At 47.9% G+C, this 19,205-nt stretch overlaps 1 protein-coding gene across 5 annotated transcripts in view; it reads left to right on the top strand.

Annotated features, from left to right (window-relative positions):
* Acad10 (acyl-CoA dehydrogenase family member 10) overlaps positions 1–14,870 on the top strand; it is a 53,372-nt gene extending 38,502 nt beyond the window's left edge. For 2 of the 5 annotated variants that reach the window (XM_048785616.1, XM_048785617.1), the window contains 9 exons: positions 4,169–4,569; positions 7,125–7,265; positions 7,688–7,825; positions 7,925–8,015; positions 8,929–9,087; positions 9,747–9,919; positions 12,021–12,164; positions 12,873–12,950; positions 13,516–14,029. In XM_048785616.1, the coding sequence (XP_048641573.1) occupies positions 4,169–4,569; positions 7,125–7,265; positions 7,688–7,825; positions 7,925–8,015; positions 8,929–9,087; positions 9,747–9,919; positions 12,021–12,164; positions 12,873–12,950; positions 13,516–13,656 (1,466 nt within the window). In that variant the 3' untranslated portion in view covers positions 13,657–14,029. Of the gene's footprint in view, positions 1–4,168; positions 4,570–7,124; positions 7,266–7,687; positions 7,826–7,924; positions 8,016–8,928; positions 9,088–9,746; positions 9,920–12,020; positions 12,165–12,869; positions 12,951–13,515; positions 14,430–14,595 lie in introns of those variants that run through there. The other 3 variants (XR_007341397.1, XR_007341396.1, XM_048785618.1) reach the window with 3 other exon arrangements.
* Positions 14,871–19,205: the final 4,335 nt, after the last annotated feature.

A 19,205-nucleotide genomic window follows, 5' to 3' on the forward strand; every position in this document is an offset into this window, starting at 1 on the left:
TTTTTTTTTTTTTTTTTTTTTTTTTTTTTTACTTGAGTCAGCCTCTCACTAAGTTGCTAATGGCCTCACTAAGTTGCTGAGCCTGGCTTGGAATTTGTGATCCTCCTGCCTCAGCCTCTCAAGTCACAGGATTTCAGGAGTATGCCACCATACCCAGCTTAGATTTTACTTTTTAAGCAATGGGGTCTCATTATATTGCCCAGTGGCCCCAAACTCTTGGGATTAAGTGTTGCTCCTGCCTCAGCCTCCCAAGTACCTAGGACTAGAGGTACATACCACTGCACCTGGCCTAGTTAGCTATCTTATAAGTACATAATGATATTGTGTGTTTTTAAAAGTCTTTGTCTTTAGACATAAATGAAATATTTATAGATGAAATAATCCATTGTTTGGGATTTGCTTGAGAAAAATCCAGGACACTGGGGTTGGAATAGGAGGGAATGAACCAGATTGTCGAGACAGTTGTTGGAGGCAAGTGAGAGATACTTTTAAGTTCCTTATACTGTTCTGTCTGTTCTTGTGTATCTTTGAAATTTCTCAAAATTAAGAGTCAAAAATAAAAGGCAGGAGTAACAAACAAAAATAACCTATAACAAAAGTAACCTATCAGCAGGGTTGCCAGTACGAGGGCACGTTCTCAGCTTCCTGGACAGTGACAAGCTGCTGGCAGCACACTGCTTTCAGCCAGGCTTGCCAGAGTCTTCTGAGAGGGGCAGCCGCAGAAGAGCAAATAGTCATTCATCCATTCACAACTCTGAGCCTCTCTGTGCCAGCACTGTGCCAGGTTGTCCAAAGTCATGAGCAAAACAGTGTGCCGGGAAAGGTAGGCAGGAATCCTTAGAAGTGATACTTTTCTCTCCCTTGGAAATTGTTCTAAGCACCACTCCCCATTTTTATTTTGGTTTTTCAAAAGAGCCAACCCAAAACATTTACTGAAACAGAACTGCTGATTCCTCTGGGGATGAACAGGCCTGACCCCCTATTGACATTTCCTTGCCAGCTGCCAGGTTTTCTCTGACTCTACTCCAGGGCCTTGGGAGAACTACATAGATTTTGCCCACAAAGAATTTCCCATTTTAGCTGGGCATGGTGTTGCAAGCCTGTAATTCCAGCTGCTCAGGAGGATGAAGCAAGATCACAGGTTTGAGAACAGCCTTTCAAAAAAAAAGGGCTAGGGGTGTAGCCCCTGGGTAAAACATTTACCTAGCATGCAAGAAGTCCAGGGTTTGATCCCCAGTATCAAATTCAAAAAAAAAAAAAAAAAAATATATATATATATATATATATATGAGATCACTGACTTGGCCTCAAGCTGCCACATTTCCAAGATCCTATGAACCATAGTTGTGACTTCAAGCAAACCTGCTTGTCTGCCAGCACACATAGAGGGCTGTTCTAGGCCTGTAATCCTCTGAGCCTAATCGTACTCTCCCTCCCCTCTCACTGGGAATCAACCCAGACACACTGAGGAAGTGGCTTAGTTTCCTCACATAAAACTGGCAAAATCCATGATTTTTGTTTTTGTTTTGTTTTGGTTTTTTGTACCACGGTTTGAACTCAGGGGCACTCGACCACTGAGCCACATCCTCAGCCCTATTTTTCATATTTTATTTAGAGACATGGTCTCAATGAATTGCTTAGCATCTCACTTTTTGCTGAGGTTGGCTTTGAACTCATGATCCTCCTGCCTCCGCCTCACAAACTGCTGGGATTACAGGCGTGTGTCACCGTGCCCGGTGAAATCTGTGTTTTGAAAGAATGGATAAAAGTCATTCGGTGGAGTGGGGGATCCCAACTATATGAACACAACTATCATTTCTGTCCATTTGTCTTCTGTAATTGTTAAAGTCATTTTTGTTTGAACAGTTGTATGTGTTGCTGCCCTGGAAAATTGAAATTTGGGGAGGAATTATTTGTTTCAAAGGCATATTCTCTCTCTTTCTCTCTCTTCCTGCCCTCATTTCCTGGGGATATCAGATCATCGTTAGATTGAAGAGCAGGAGAGTGACCACAAGATTCAGTCCACACAGCCCACCTACATGTCACCTGCTTCCTTAATAAGTGGGTGCAGAAGTTTGAATTTCTTCTAGATGGCTGCTAAAAATCTAGAAAGAAAAAAGTGCTCAAGGCTGCAACTTAGGTGGATGTTGGTGATGTGGTCTCTTCTGCTGGGATTACATTTGGGAAAATGAACCGGAAGCCCTGGCCTCATTCACCCCAAGTTCATTTAATGCCTCCCCCAGACAAAGCAGTAGCATCCTGCAGTGAGATCCATATACACAGAAGGAGACTGGGAGTGCACTTTGTGCTCTAATAGAAAATGAAAATCACCTGTAATAGTGGACTGAGGGGAGCATCTTTCCCCACAGTGTGCCGTGTCAAGCTGAGTGGAGAGGAGAGATGCAGCCTCTGACCATGGGTCCTTCCTATGGGCCTGCAGCTCAAGGAAGGGGCTGCCGCTTCTTGACTGATTCCTAGGGCCTAGGTTCACTCCTAGCACCCAGAAGGGTCTCAGTAAGGACCTGTGAGGCTCAGTGGGCTACGTGTTCTGCTGCGGAGGAAAGAATGTGGTTCATAACTCAGGGACAGTGAACACCAAACCTGCCAGGAAGTGGTTCTTTTGAGAACAACCCATTGACTCAGAAGCCAAAAGTAAATAGGCATCTGTGAAGAGCCACTTATTGATACAAAGGGAATGAGGGAAACAGTCTTTTGGGGATGTGGAATGCTCATAATAAGATAGGACAGCCAGTTATTGAAACAAAGGAGAAGAAAAAAAAAGGTCACTGAAGAACAGCGTACACACAATAGTACGGTGGGTCTCCTAAGCGGCACTGAGTGGAGGGGCCATGTGTGTCCTCGGGTGATGTCCTAGAAAACAGACTAGAGGCCAAGGGCTGGGGAAAGGGTGCAGGGACACTGGGGAAGCTTAGGGGGATGGAAGTTTTCTGTTTCTTGATGGCAGTGGAGGTCACATGGAGGTCACCCCACTGTGAGTTCGTCACAATTCAAGAGTTGTGCACTAAGGAGGTGCATGTGCATTATGCCTTCATTTTTTACGAATAAGGAGAGAAATCATTAAGAAAAGTGTTGATGTGCATATTAAAAAAGGAGTGAGCTCTGAGGTTCTGGCGCTGATTGTTAACCCAAAGGGCTGGCTGCCTAGAACCAGTCATTCCTGCGGTCAGCTGTGACACTCTGTCAGTCCCCTAGCAGAGGTGCTCAGCAGTAATGCAGGATCTCTTATGGCCCAATGCTGCAGCAGAAGTGGCTGGGGAGATGTTACTGATTGAATTTAGTTTCTTTAGGAAATGAAGAGGTAAAGAGCAAGGGATGGCAGACCTGAGTTCAACCTAAAACTTGAGCAAGCCACTGCCTCCTCTAAGATTCAGTGTCCTTGTCCCCAAAGCATGAATTCATGCCTTGGGAATTGGGTGAGCATAAATTATTACTAGTGAAACAACCTCTCCGAAATTAAAAGTTCTGAATTTTTCTAGCTCCTGAATTTCCTCATACTGAGAATGGAAACGAAAAGATTATCCCTGACCTAGGCGGGCACAAGGAAGCTGAAATTGACATGTTTTCCGGCTAGTACAAGCTTGCTAAATCTACATGCTTGCATCTCCTGATATTTGTTTCTTTAAATTGTAAACACTTCCCAGCTGGTGTGGTGGTGCACACCTATAATCCCAGCAGCTTGGGAGGTTGAGGAAAGAGGATCGCAGGTTTGAAGCCAACCTCAGCAATTTAGCGAGGCTGTAGGCAACCTAGTGAGACCCCCATCTCAAAATTAAAAAAATAAAAAGTTCTGGGGATGTTGCTCAGTGGTTAAGCACCCTTGGGTTCAATCACTGGTGTCAAAAAAAAATGTAAACATTTCTATAAACTAGGGAGAAACAGTTCCACTACTTCTACTCAAGTTTGATCAAACTGCATTCAATTCATTTTCCCTTTTTACGTTGTTTGTTTATCTTTTGTGTGGACAGCCAAATTGGGGATCCAGGGAGGGTCCCTGGCTGGGCTGCCAGTAACATTTGCAATGCCTGGTGGGACCAAGCGCTCCGCCAGTGCTGGCTGCTGCTGATAGAATAACCTCAGCGCCATATGTCAGCGTTATTGTTGAAGGGCCATCTGGGAGTAATCACTGCTTTTCTTCTGTTCTGCCTAGGTCAAGCAAGCTCAGCAACTGCTGAACAAAGTGGAAAGCTGGCTGAATTTGTAGCTAATCTGGCATGGGATTTTGCAGTCAAAGAAGGGTTCCGGGTTTTCAAAGAGATGCCAGCCTCCAAACCATTAAGAAGGTCCTACCACATGTGGGCTGGCTCACAGTCCCTGCTGAGCCCCAAGGGCAGAAGGAGTTACAGCTCTGTTCCAGGAGCTTCCCCAGCTCATGCCTCAAAGACAGCTCTGGTCATCTCTCCAGAGGGCCTCTCTTCACCGGTCAGAGAGCTGTATGACCGGTTGCAGAGGTTTATGGAGCAGCGTGTATACCCCGTGGAGCCAGAACTGCAGAGACACCAGGCCTCAGTGGATAGATGGAGCCCTTCCCCGCTGATAGAAGATCTCAAGGTGAGGCAGCCTGCGGAAGGAGAATTGCCTAGGCCTTGTTCACATGGCAGACCCTCATCTGTGCCCTTCCCGGGTGGGGAAGAGACAGGAGGGCTGAGTTGAATTACCTTGGCTCTCCATCATCATCAGAAAGAGCCAGCTCCAGATTATTCAGTTTTGGTCCCATGCTTTTGCTGGGTGACCCCTTCACAAGCTGAGACCTTAGGTGTGAAAGAAGAATTCTGGTTGCAGCTTAGAAAGCCAGGCAAGTGGGCTTCTGTTATGCAGGTTTGAATCAAGCAGATCTAAAACAATGAGCACAGTGGCTTGGGAGGCTGAAGCAGCAGGATTGCAAGTTCAAGGCTAGCCTGGGCAACCGTGTCTCAAAAATAAAAAGGCTGGGTGTATAGCTCAGTGGTAGAGCACCCTGGGGTTCAATCTCCAGTACCCCCCCCCCAAAAAAAATGTGATAAAGTTTCTCTGGAAGACCCATAATGTCAAAGTCACCAGGCCAGTCAATCAATTGTAAGCTGTGTTTGGTGTTGTCCTGCATGAAGGTGAGGCCACTTTAGCTGACAAACAGAAATATTGCTGTTCTTTGTCAAGGCTGACCCTGGATTGTGTTGGCTTTGAAGTTGTTTGAGATCTTCAGAAACACAATGCAAAAATTTTCTAAAAAGATAGCATTGTGCTGTGAGTTTTTTTGTAGTTACAAACCTATTGCAAAATTAAAGAAAGTTCTAAGATGACAAAAGCACATAACATAAAAAGTAAAGAGTTCTTTAAAATTCTCTGCCCTCTGAGATAATTACTATCAGTGACTTGGTGTACTATGCTCCCAGCTTTTTCTATTATATACTGACTCATGATTATTCCTATGTTGTAATAAAATCGTTTTATACATTCCAGTCTTTTCCCATTTACTCACATGGAAACACAGAGATCGACCTCCAAGGGCTCTGTAATGTGGGTGCACCATACTTTGTCTGACCCGTCCCTGGTTAAGGGTCCCAGGATGTTTTACTCAGAGGACATCTGAGTGTTAGCCACCAAAGCCAACCCTGGGCTCCGAAACAGCAGAGGACATTAGGTAGGCAGCTGACAACATGGCCAGGAACATGGAGGAGCAGCCAAGGGAAGGCAGGCCTGGCGGCACAGGAGGCTGCCTGCCTCTTCTCAGGATCCTCGCTTCCCACTTCTCCCTGCCTGCCCCTCTTCTTTCCTTGTTCTAGTTCATCTGCCCTTTTTATCTTCGGTCATTACACTCTGAGCTAATTAACTCATGCACATAGTGTTTCTGGAAGCACATGGCCTGGCGGCCTGGAGAGCGGGCCCCGGGGGCCTCCCTATGGGAACAAGCAGCGCAAATGGTCACGTCCACAACCTCCAGGGTTCACGGCCCCCTGCCAGCTTCTCTGTCAGCCCCTTAGAGTCTGTGTCGCCTCATTTCATCTTCACAACCCAGGGAGGTGGTGTTGGCTGGGTGTGGCTGCCTGATCCTGTCCCATCTTCTATTGATATCAGCACCCAGTTTTACCTAGGGGCAATCCTCCTCCCCATTGGGGATAGTCTGGCAGAGCTGTCAGTCAAGATACCAGCCCAGCTCCCTGACAAGGAGTGGGCACATGAGCCAGGCCAAGCCAGCCAGGCTCCCTCCTGAAATTTCCAGTGGGAGCAGGGTTTTCAAGATGGAAAACAGTTGGGGCTTACTCATTCTACAGGAGTGGAGTCCCAGCAGGGCTGCCAGGTATCCCATCCTAGTGAGATCCTATAGGTGGCCCAGTTCTTGCCCATTTATGAGCCTCATTCTCTCACCTTCCTGTTTAGTTTGAGAGCCTGGGAGAACCTTCCCACTCCATTCCTTTTTTCCTTTAGTTGGTCTCTGTCCATTGCTGGGGCTGCAGCTTAATAGTCCTAACTGGGGTGGGGGTAGTCACATGGCCATTTTATGCCAGGACCCAGAGATCAAGTCTCTTGCCCAGTCTACCAACCAGTCATGCTGGGGCTGGGGCTGAGCCAGGGCTGACTGAAGGCTCAAACTCCTAACCCCCATCATAGAATTCCTGGCTCTCAAGCCCAGAGCCATATTTAAGAATCCAAGTTCCTTGTCTCAAGAACAAATGTTGCAGCTGGGTGTGGTGGCACACACCTATAATCCCAGAGGCTCAGGAGGCTGAGGCTAGAGGATCATGAGTTCAAAGCCAGCCTCTGCAAAAAGCAAGGTGCTAAGCAGCTCAGTGAGACCCTGCCTCTAAATAAAACACAAAATAGAACTGGGGATGTGGCTCAGTGATCAAGTACCCCTGAGTTCAGTCCCCCATACCCCTCAAAAAAAGCATTGCCCTGTCCCTGTTTTCACTTGGGCATCCCCTTGGGTACCTTCCTGTGCATGTACTACCCACACATCTGCAGGCTTACCCATAGCCAATAGCACTGACAAGTGTCATTGTTTTGGGTTCACACTGAGTCTTTGACCACCACCTTCTTCCCTCCCCAATCCCTTTCATTGTGTCCCATGAGTCAAAATTGAATACAGTCATTCTCTGTGGTTCCTTGACTCAGTTTTCCCATGATAGGAGAAAGCCAAGGCTGAAGGACTTTGGAACCTTTTCCTACCCTTGGAGACTGATCCTGAGAAAAAATATGGAGCAGGACTGACCAACATGGAGTATGCACATCTGTGTGAAGTCATGGGCACGTCTCTCTACGCTCCGGAGGTACCTTCTCTAAAATCTAAAATTTAGATTCTCTAAAATCTCCTTGGAGTGTGGGAGATTTTCCCCTGTGCCTCTAGGATGTCTGGTTGAGGGGCATCATCCAAATGTAAACCTCTTTTTGGGAGGGGGACGACTGCAAGCTGCTGGCTGGAGCCTGAGTAAGAAGATGACTGGGGGAAAGTCGCCCAGGGATAATGGGAGCCATGGGAATTTTCAGGTCCTGGCCCAGGTCCTTTTTCTCGAACAAGGAAAGGGTCCCTGGCTGGGTTCCAGGGGTCTGAGATTCTCTTTCAAAAATTTTACACATTTGGGCATTTCTACATCAGAGGGTCTAGTGAAGGGGTCCTACTCCACCACCGGTGGGGAATTTGAAGTTTTAGACAAGAACACAGGAGTCACTGATGTGCTCTTTGTCCTTTCAGATATTTAACTGCTCTGCTCCTGACACGGGGAATATGGAGCTCTTGGTGCGCTATGGCACCGAGGAGCAGAAGGCCCACTGGCTGATTCCTCTGCTGGAGGGCAAGGCGCGCTCCTGCTTCGCCATGACAGAGCCCCAGGTACCCTGCTGGGCCATCCCCACTTGCTGGGCCCCATGTGGCCTCTGCCCACAGGGAATGCAGGCCGCAGGCAGCTCTAATCAGAATGTTCCCACGCAGGTTGCCTCATCAGATGCCACCAACATCGAGGCTTCCATCAGAGAGGAGGACGGCTTCTATGTCCTCAATGGTCACAAGTGGTGGATCTCAGGTATCAGGCCCGCAGCTTTCTTTCCAAGTGCCTGGCAGCCAGTCAGTGTCCACACGCCGTCTTGGGGTGCCTGGTCTGGGCCAGCTGCTTTCTCAGTTGACACAAAGGAGGCGGCTCTATCTCTGTGCTCCCAGAAGAGGCACAAAGCCCCCAAACAGGAGGGAGCTGCTCAGTGTGCTGTCTCCAGTGCTGTTCTTGGGGGACACAGCTTCATAAGGTGACCACACGTGTGGCCCTCTCCCCCACACTCGCAAATGTGGCTCTGGGAATCTCTCCACTCTGCCCACTGCCTGTCTGCCTCGAGCAGCTGACCTTGGAGGGCTGGAGGCTACTTCCTGGTGGCTTCCCCTGAGTCCTGGGTCAGTTGTGTCATATCCCAGGGGCCCTTTCTGGAGCAGTGCATCTACCCAGCACTATGGGGGCCTCGCCTCACTGGGTGCTGGCACTTCCCAGAAGGCAGGGTCATTGTCCCTATTCCACAAGGAGGGACTTGGGACTCAGGGTGTGGCCAAAGCCATTGCCTAAAATTTTACCCCCAGCTGGCAAGTAGGAGATCCTCACTTCAAGATTTGTTGACCCTGAGGCCTATGCCCAGAGCATTATCCTATCCATGGAGTCAGAACAAAGCAGACAGGTGGGAGGAAGTGGCAGATTTCAGCATCATATGTCTGTATTTTCAGTTGTAACATGACGCTTTTCAACATTTGCTTTTACGATGCTGGATTTATACCTCACTGGGACAAAACCCAGCTTCCTCTTCTTTCTGCTCCAGAGCTTGTAGATGCTCCTCTGATGACATGAAGTGCTTGCTACATACTGGCCTTGCCTTTCCTGGGCCATGACTGCTTGGGGACAGAGACTTGATGGCCCTGGCATCAGCTGAGGGGGCTTTTTCTCTTTCTATTCCCGGCAGGCATCCTAGATCCTCGCTGCCAACTCTGTGTGTTTATGGGAAAAACAGACCCGCAGGCCCCGAGCCACCGGCAGCAGTCTGTGCTCTTGGTTCCCATGGACACCCCAGGGATCAAAGTCATCCGGCCTCTGACAGTGTACGGGCTGGAGGATGCTCCAGGTTAGACAGCCCTGGTGGGCCACCCTTGACTCTGGCTCAGGTCCTTGGGGAATGACATTGGGTGGCCCTTGCTCAAGTTCAGGACTTGCCACATGTAAGGGTCTACTGACATTTGGGCTGCCACGTGGTCCTGTGTTTCATTTCCATAATGAATATCAACCACGTAGCAGATTGAAGATGGGCATGTAAGCAATTTTGTTCCTCTTCAAGGCTTAGAAGTTGAGCAGGAGTCTGTGAGACAGGGAAGTGTTCTCTGGACCTTCTTTTCTAGGTCCCAGTGTGTACAGCAAGGATCCAGCCGTAGCCCCAGTGAGGTCCTTTCGTGGGGAGGGGGGCAGGGTTCTTTCCTAACAATGTTCCCTCTGACATTTTGGGGGTTACTACATTGTTACTCACATGCTAAGGAAGTTTCAGCTTAAGTTTACATCCTTATATTTATCAAAAAGAAATAGCAAAATATTAATTTGCCATCACAAATCAGTGATACTTTCTCCATCTTTCCGTCCTGTTCTCCCTCCCCATTTAGCCATGACCTAGTTAGAAGTCTCAATGTGATGCAGGATGTTGCCAGGAGATAACCCAAACTAAGACAGGGAATAAACACATTCAAGGAAAACCCAAATGACAATTGTTCAAGGTGGTGCATCTGGGTCTTTCAGGTGGCCATGGTGAAGTACGATTTGAGCATGTGCGTGTGCCCAGGAAGAACATAGTTCTGGGCCCTGGCCGAGGCTTTGAGATTGCCCAGGGCAGGCTGGGGCCTGGCCGGATCCACCACTGCATGAGACTGATTGGGTTCTCAGAGAGGGCCCTGGCGCTCATGAAGGCCCGCGTGAGTGCCCCCCAAGTGCCCCTCTCTCCCCAACACTGACTCAGAACCACCTTCTGCTGTGCTGGTAAGCTTCAAATCCTAACTGTTTTCTGAGAGCAGACCTAGCAGGTGAAGCAAGATGATGCTCTTGCCAAGAAGCCGCACCCTGTCTTTGCTTTGCTTCTACTACTTTGCTTCAGCTTGACATTCAGAACAGAATGGCCCGTTCTGCCCAGGTGACCAGAAGTGAAAGGTCAGGGTCTGTGACAGCTGAGGGCAGAGATCCCTCATGTTCTGCTGAGACACATGAGTTCCCAGCACGTGGTTAAAATTAGGTGCCAGGGAGAACCCAGGTTGCCGCATCAGGCTCTGACCACCCTCCTCCCCAGCAGGTCCAGAAAATATAATCTACTGTGACCCCTCAAAGGTTGGAAGCCTATGTAAAAGAGAATTACTGCCAGGGACGAGAGAGAATTCACATCAGTGGTAATGATCTCACAAAGATGAGGCAAAACTTTGATACAAAACAAATTCCTCACACAAAATACTACACAAAGAACAGAAGGCATCTTTTATTTATCTTTTTTGAGGGATGTGGTACTGGGGATTGATCCCAGGGGGGCCTTACAACTGAGCACATCACCAGTGCCCCTTAAATTTTTTTCTTTGTTTTAAGAGAGCCTAAGTTTCCCAGGCTGGCTTTGCACTTGGCATCCTCCTGCCTCAGCCTCCCTGGTTGCTGGGATTACAGGTGTGCACCAGCATAACTGTCTAAAATGTATTTTGATTACTGTGCAAACTTTCTGTGATTTACAACTTTTTCTTTTTTTATGGAGACAGCTCAGTTCTTTTTTTCTTTGAAAATAAAATACTTGAGGCTGGGGTTGTGGCTCAGCAGTAGAGTGCTGGCCTCGCATGTGTGAGACCCTGGGTTCGATCCTCAGCACCACTTAAAAATAAATAAGTGAAATAAAGGAATTATGTCCAATTACAATTAAAAATAAATATTTTTTAAATAAATAAAATACTCCTTCTTGCAGCCTCAGGAATAATACTTCAGCCCCACATGATTAAAACTCAGACCAGCCTTCCAGCAGAGCAATTTGGCTCTACATGTCAGAAGTCTTCAGAGTGCACAGCATTTACATGGCAACTCGATTTGGGACCAGGTGCAAGAGAGTAATGAGGACTCTACAAAAGATTTGCTACTAGAAGTTTCACCACAGTACTGGTTGTAATGGCAGAATGTTGGGAACACCCTGTAAGGCTAACTTTGGATGACTGGTCACATAAACCATGTGCAGACATGTAACAAATCCCCACAGACACTGTGGAAACCTGCTTCTCAACATAGGAGATATTTACTGTATACTCTTAAATTTTAAAAGCAGGCTTCAATGCACTATAGAGCATGAAATGTTTTATAAGAAATGTGTGTGTGCATATAAAAAGTCTAGAAAGTCATGCAACAGATATTAACTATAAGTCACTAGATAGTGAGATACTAGGTATTTTTATTTTCTTCTTTTGTCTGAAAATGGATAATTTTTCTGCGATGAGATATATTATTTGTGTAAAAATTACTTCTAGTAAAGATAAACAAGCTAATCAAATGAGAAAAATAAAGAGTATTTATAACATTTCCTGATGCCTTGTGGCCTTCAGATAATCCTTCAGATAAATGCCCCTTGAGGTAAGGAGGCCCCCAGGCGCTGCTCTCAGTGGAGCGGTGAGGCGAGGCCGGCCATGGCCAGCAGGGGACGCCATGCCCTGCATGATGTCAGGCTCCACAGTGGCACTCTGCCTCCCATGAGCAGCCGTGAGCCAGCTTCTGGTACAGATCTGAAAGAACTCCTGCCTGCCCAGAGATATAGGGTTCTTGGAAGTCAGTTGTACAGCCATAAGGACCTTGGCACACTGTGGTGCCTGGGACGTTGTGGCATCTAGATCTCCCCGAAAATGCCTGTGGCTGAAGAGCTGGCAACCTTCCCGTCCTGCTTCTGCCCTCCTCGCCTGCCTGCTCTCGTGTGTGCTCCCACCCTCTCTGCAAGCCCCCAGCCTGAGCCTCCCAAGAGTATCCTCAGCCCAGCATGTCTTCAGCCTGCATCTCCTGTGTCTGCAGGTGAAGTCCCGTGTGGCCTTCGGGAAGCCCCTGGTGGAGCAGGGCACAGTCCTGGCAGACATCGCCCAGTCACGTGTGGAGATCGAGCAGGCCCGGCTGCTGGTGCTGAAAGCTGCCCACCTCATGGATGTGGCAGGAAATAAGGTAGCAGCCAAAGGCTATGGGGGTGGCCCTCACAGAAGACAGGCCCTGAGGCCATGGGGCGGAATCTCATCCAGCTGGCCGAGGAGAAAGAGCTCAGCCTTTTGACATCAATAACTTTACTTCAGCTCTCCTTGGAACTCTTCGGGCAGCTATTCATAAACAGAAAAGTCTCAGTGAAAAAGAACTAAATTTTCTGGACTCCCAGGCCCTAATCCAAATATAGAATTAGTTAACTCAGAGGCTTATTTCCAAGGGTGACACTATCCATTAGTTAAGGCTTTTGCCCATGGTAGCCAGGAAGGAAGCTCACTTGTCCAGATTTCTGTGGGGGCTTCACCTCTAGTCAAGTGCCTTAGTAATGGAGGGCTGAACAGGTTCATGGTTCTTGGTTCTTTGACACTGTAGTGCTAGTTACGCTGGAACCTCCCAGGCACCTCCCTCAAATGCCTGACTCAGGGCAGATCCTTGCAGCTTGGTTCCCTGGACCTCTATCTGGCCTTGGTCCACTGTTGCTTAGATGGAGCTGGCTGTGGTGTGGAACAAGGCACGTTGGCTTTGCTCCCTGTCAACTGAGTCACTGCACATGCTGACAATCCAGCACAGCCCAGGACCTCTGTTTTGAGTCCTTGTATTTTTATGAAACAGGTTATTCTTCCCAGCAGTCAGTCCTCGCTTCTTTACAACCTTGTCTCCCCTTCCGCCCAGTAGGCTGCAGCTTTAGATATTGCCATGATTAAGATGGTTGCCCCGTCCATGGCCTACCGAGTGATCGATCGTGCTATTCAGGTGAGCACAGATGGTTGGTTTGAACTGCTGGCAGCAGATGCAAACCTTCCTCACCTCTGGCTGACCTGGGTGTACCTAGCAGCTTCCTTGAGCTGCCCATTCGCTGCTATGGGGTGTTCCTCTTCCTCTTCAAAGCAACCCTGTGAGGAGGGGGCTCCTTCCTGCCCCCATTTTCAATAAGAGCAAACAGTAGCCCAGGAAAGTGAAGTGACTTCTCAGCTCACTCAGCTGGTGGCCACTGGCCTCGAGTTGCCACGAGCCTGGGTCTGTCTTCACAGTGCCAGAGTCCAGCTGCTTCTGCATGTGTGGTCGCCTCCTCTCACCCTATTGCCTCACTCCGATGGGGTGTCCCTAGTAGTAGAAGCCACCTTACAGCGTAGTGTGGCAAATCAGGAGGCATCCAGGGGTTGGCAGTGAGGCCTGCCTGAAGTCTTCTGGAATGTTAGTTTTATCCTGTATCATAGGGAACAGTCCTGGAAGGTGGCTGTCATCACCATCCTGAGCAGGCTGTCATGCCCAGGCCCTCAGAAACCAGTGCTCACCCCAGGCTTCCTCTCCTTCCCAGGCCTTCGGAGCAGCAGGCCTGAGCAACAACTATCCCCTGGCTCAGTTCTTTGCGTGGGCCCGAGCGCTGCGACTTGCTGACGGCCCTGACGAGGTGCACCGGGCAACAGTGGCCAAGATGGAGCTGAAGCAGCGCACTTAGGCTGCAGGACGCAGGAGCCCATTGTGTCCTGCTGGCATCTGACTTTCCTCCCTGGGGTGAACACAGACACTCACTAAAATGTTATTTTGGGGGCTGGGGTTGTGGCTCAGTAGCAGAGCGCTTGCCTAACACATGTGAGACACTGGGTTCAATCCTCAACATCACATACAAATAAATAAAAGGTATTGTGTCCACCTACAACTAAAAAAATATTTTAAAAGAATATTATTTTGGAAAAGGGCTTTGGGAAACAAAAGAATGAGAAGAGATTTCTCACAGACTTTGTGAACTTTGTATGTCATAGGAACGGGATTGAGAATCAAGTTGCCCCCCTCAGACTCTGTGCCTCAATACATCAGCTGCTTCCATCGCACCCTGCCCTGTGCCCTGGATCATGCATGTCGCTTGCTGACTGTCACCCCATAAGTCCCCAGTTGCTGCTGCCTCAGATCACTGCTCACTTCCACACTCTGTGCTCATATGAACTGCACCACAGGAACTGTAGCACTCCAGTGTGTGAGGCCCCTGCAACTCCCTTTCCTCCAGCTGCACTAGTTCCACAGAGCATCTGGGGAAGGGGAGGTGGCAGAGAATGTGCTGTTGCAATTCGGAGAGCCGGATTTCCTCCCTGAGGAGGTGCAAACACATGTCTGATGCTTCTGAGAAGTAGGTGCCTTGAGAGCCAGGTGGCAGTAAGCTATCGACTTTGAGGTCCTGTTCTGCTGATCTTAGGGGCTTGTGCAGTGGGCAAAGCCCCTCCGAGGACAGACAAGGTGGGCAGGGCCATCCCTTCCAATTGTGCATTGCAGACCTGACCTTGGGTGCTGCTTTCCCCAAAGTGCCTGTAAACAGAGCCCACTTGGTGCTTTGAACATAATGGCTTATTTTAACACTGACATTTTTTTTTCCTTTCTCTTCTCTCTCTCTCTCCCTCCTTAGCCTTGGGAGCAGCAAGATTACCCTTCTTATCATCCACAGGAATGAAGTAATTTTGACTTTAGGGATGGTGCCAGAAGACCTAAGAAATGGCTGTCTTTCAAGGCTACAAATGAATTATAACACCTGATAGGGCATGCCTAGAATGTAGCCTTTGAATCACCTCTTTAAAAGCCCTCTGTTCCCCCCAATGGGAATCACAGCCTCTGAGACAGGAGTCCCCTGTGTTTCTCTGTTGCTAGCAAAGCAATAAAACTTTATTTTCCTTTTTCTCAAAACTTTGTCCTCATTATTGGATTGACATTAGGAACAAGGACAGAGCTCTCAGTAACACGCCCATTAGCTCACTAGGACCTTGCATCCCAAGGAGCAGAGCCATGGGGGCTCGAGAACAGGCTCCCCAACAACGCTGGGCAGGCAGGTCCTTCTCCACCATATATGAGAAGCCGTGTGTTGCTGAAGGAAGGCAAAGTGGAGTTCCAGGCCTGCCTAAGGTCCCCTCAACACCAGCCACCCACAAAGCATCTTTTGCAAACCCACAGGATACCTGAGTTCTGCCTTGGGCCTCAGGAGGAAGGAGAGCTTTTTTTTTTAAAAAAAAAAAAAAAAAAGGAAATGGTCATGGCCTGGCATATCATGTTCCTCTGAGGGTAACCTTGCTTGTTTAGTGGAGCTGATGCAGGGAAAAAAACAGCAGCCTGCCAGAGTGACCCCATGTCTCCCCCAGATGCTTTGCTACAAGTGAGAAGGCGGCTGGGGGGCGGCCAGGCAGCACTAAGAACGAAAGCTTTCTGCAGAACAGCGAGTCCCAGGGATGAGGCCTCCAGCAGCCTCTCGGGCAGGTGTCCAATTCTGTTATATGATTCCACTGAGTGAGCCTTTACTCTGGGCCAGGTTCTGGTTTAGGCCTTGGGAAACGTACAGCTGAACAAAATAGGTAAAACTGCTGTCCTTGTAGACTTCTCAAGTGGGGATGGCAGTAAGTGCCCCAGGACTGGTGGGTGATATGGCAGACATTGCTGAGGGGCCTGGGGACTCAGGAGTGGACCCTTTCTGGAAGAAGCATTGGAATCAAGTGCTGACAAGAAGAAAGAGCAAGAATGCTTCCAGAGGCAGGAGCTCTGAATGCAAAGGCCCTAAGGTCAGCCCACTGTGTGGAGCGAGGGAGCAGGAGATAGGGTAGGAGATGCCATTGGGAAGGTTAGGCAGGCTCCTGGCCACTTGGGGCCTGTGTGGTGTTGACTCTCAGTGTAACAAAGCTGTGAGTACGGGTAGTAATGAAACATGACCCGATTTGGGTTTTTAAAAGATCTTTCCACTCTACAAAGTTCATGAGGATTAAGAGGGAATAAAGGCAATTAGAATGAGTTTGGAGTTCTCTAACACAGCAGAGGGCTCCAAAGCAATCTCCTGAAAAATAACAAAGATAACTGGGTGTGATGGCACACACCTATAATCCCAGCAGCTTGGGAGGTTAAGGCAGGAGGATCACAAATTTTGAGGCCAGCCTCAGCAACCCAGGAAGGTCCTATCTCCAAAACCAAAAAATAAATAAATAAATAAATAAAAAGAGGGCTGGGGATATAGCTCAGTTGGTAGAGTGCTTCCTTCACATGAACAAGGCCCTGGGTTCATTCCCAGCACCATAAAAAAATAAAAGAGCTGGGGGTGTAGCTCCCAGAGTTCAATCCCTAGTACCCAAAATAAATAAATAACACAGATAAAATGAAAAGGAAACCCTACCCTGGTCCTGATCTTGTCCTCCCCACCTTCACCAATAGCTAGCCTTTCTGATTTGTCCAACATGGCAATGGTCTTGGTGATATCTTCTCCTTGACTTTCCCAGTGAGGGAAGCAAACATATGGCCTCGAGAGCACACGTGGGCGTGACTGGGCTTGGTTTGGCAACGACTGAGTTTTCTTGGTGGAATCCATCTCAACGTGGTTGGACCTGTCTGGGAAAGGGAACAACACATAATCAGAACAGACTCATTTTTTTTTCTCATGGTAATATTGTATCCCAAAGCAACTGGGCCAGTGCCCCCTCTCCCCTCTTGGTTCACACCGATTGGCCTGGATTTCCAGCCTCCTCAGTGACTCTGCAACCTTCAGAGCTCCCAGGGCCCACCAAGTCCCAGTCTCTCCAATTCTCCTTCCTCATTCTCTGGGCAGCTACCTGCACAGGCTGCCTGAGCTCCCGCAAGCACTGATTTCAGATGCTGATAGATGATTCCAGAACAATCCTGAGAGGCTGAAGGGAGATCAAACTCTAGGGAAACTGCCTGGGTGGGGCCCCTTCGAGGTTGCACCGTGGGGAGTGGCGCTGAAGGAACAGACTCCAGCGTTCTCTGCCACAAGTCCCCAGTCTTGGAGCGGTTGTCACCATCCAGGGCTTAGAGCTCCTCAGGGATGCCCGTGGGGTGCCAAGGCTTTGTCAGAGCTGGCCACTCTGCAGTCAGGGCTGAATTGCTGGTCGAGCGTCTCTGAGACCCATCTGGACCAGTACTTCGCCTTCTGGCTGCCACACAGGTACAGACTCCTCCCCTCTGTCAACATGCATGAATGTCAGCAGGACAGAGTGTGGACTCCAGCAATAGCGGGCCCAACAGGTGATAATCAGTCTTGGACAGAGTTTCTAAGCAAATTGATTGAGTAGAGAATGGCTTCAGGGAATTTTTTCTCATTAGGTGGATAACATAGTGGTTCAAGTTGTCAAAGATTGATTAAACTGGACCCTAATTAAGGTGGTAAGGACAGGTTTTAATCAGTAATATGCTACTGCAGTTGGGAAGAGGGGCCCTCGTGAGTTGCACTCACTGATTTGTGCAGAGATGGCGGGAACCTCAGGGATATGGGCTTGAACAGTTAGGTACATGGAAATTCATACCAAGTGGGGACAGGGTTTGGTCCCTGGGTGCTGTTGAAAGTTAAGAGTCTAAGAGGGGGCTGTGGCTGTAACTCAGTGGTTAAAGCACTTGCCTAGCACATGTGAGGCACTGGGTTTGATCCTCCGCACCACATACAAACAAATAAGTAAAATAAAGGTATTGTGTCCATCGACAACTAAAAATATATTTTCTAAAAAGTTAAAAAAAAAAAGAGTCTGGGAGACAAGGGCTCCTACTTATCTTCAGAATTTTGTCTGCAACAAACTTCTTTTGGCAAACTTTGAGCTTTCTCAGGCAGGCACATTCAGTGTTTATTCAAGCTTCTTCATGTGGTGGGAGTGCAGATTAAGTCATTTCTGCTGATAGTCTACAATTTTTATAGTCCAAGGTTGTGGCCTCACCCTGGGGAGAAGGCTTTAAAGAGCCTGGTTAGGGATTGATCAGGGAGAGAATTTTGAGTCTGGATTTCAGTGGCCCAAATAGTGTGAATCCCACTTCCACTGCAGACAACTGGTTGCTTTGGGAAGCAGTTTTCCCATCTCTTAGCCTTGGCTTTTTCATTTGAAAAAAATGGGGAGAACAGCACTTTCCTTCCAGGGTTGTTTAAGTTTTATGAGGTGACACATGATTTATCAGAGGCTTGCAATGTGTGCTAGTTAATCCTGTGTGACTGGAATCAGGAGGGGAGCCTGCTAAAAAGGAGAAGGAGGTGTGCTTAGAGTGTGGGTGCAGTTCTGTATGGCTTCATCAGGGCTGAGAGCCAGCTTAGACCAGCTGACCACAAGGCCTCCTCAAACTTCACATGCAAAGGAATTCCCCTGGGCTGTGATTAAAACAGAATGTGATTCAGCAGTTTTGCCATTTTCCCCCCAGTACTGGGGATTGAACTTAGGGCTTCACACATGCTAGGCAAGTGCTCTACCACTGAGCCACATTCCCAATCTTTTTAAAAAATATAATAAAATGTGATTAAATATAATTTGGTATATTTTAATGGACTGCATTAAAAGTACATGTTTATTGCATCAATTTTCACAATATGTAAATTCTTACTGTGTATCTTACAATATGGGAAACATTCTAACAGGTGCTGTGAGGACCTTCAAAGATTAACCAGACACTGAACTTACTGTAAAGAGACTTAGATACAGATAACATAAAAAGGGAATGAAGGGCTGGACTTTTGGCTCAGTGGTTAGAGCGCTTGCCTAGCACTTGTGAGGCACTGGGTTCAATCCTCAGCATCACAAATAATAATAATAAACAAATAAAGTTATGGAAAAGGTTTTTTTTTAAAAAAAAGGAATTTAAAAAATGATTTAAGCTATCTGTGCAGCATCTTCTTCAGAAATCAGTCATCTCTTCTGATCTTCCAAAGTTTTGGAATTCCTGTATCCAGCAAAGGAAAAGATGATTCATTATGCCTTCCTCTCCAATCACGAAATTCCCTGGCTACATGAGCTGTTATTTTTCTCAAAACAACTGCTTTTTTTTTTTTTGTACCTGAGATTGAAGTCATTGGTCCTTAGCCACTAAGCTAATTACCCAGTCCATTTTTGTTTTTAATTTTGAGATGGGGTTCTCGCTAAATAGCTTAGGGCCTCGTTAAGTTGCTGAGACTGGCTTTGAACTTGTAGTCCTCCTGCCTCAGCCTCCTGAGCCACTGGGATTATAGACGTGCACCATTGCACCTGGCTACAACTGCTTCTGCTATGTGAATGAGAG

This window comes from Marmota marmota, unplaced genomic scaffold (assembly GCF_001458135.2).
Source record: "Marmota marmota marmota unplaced genomic scaffold, marMar, whole genome shotgun sequence".
Classification (NCBI taxonomy): Eukaryota; Metazoa; Chordata; class Mammalia; order Rodentia; family Sciuridae; genus Marmota; species Marmota marmota.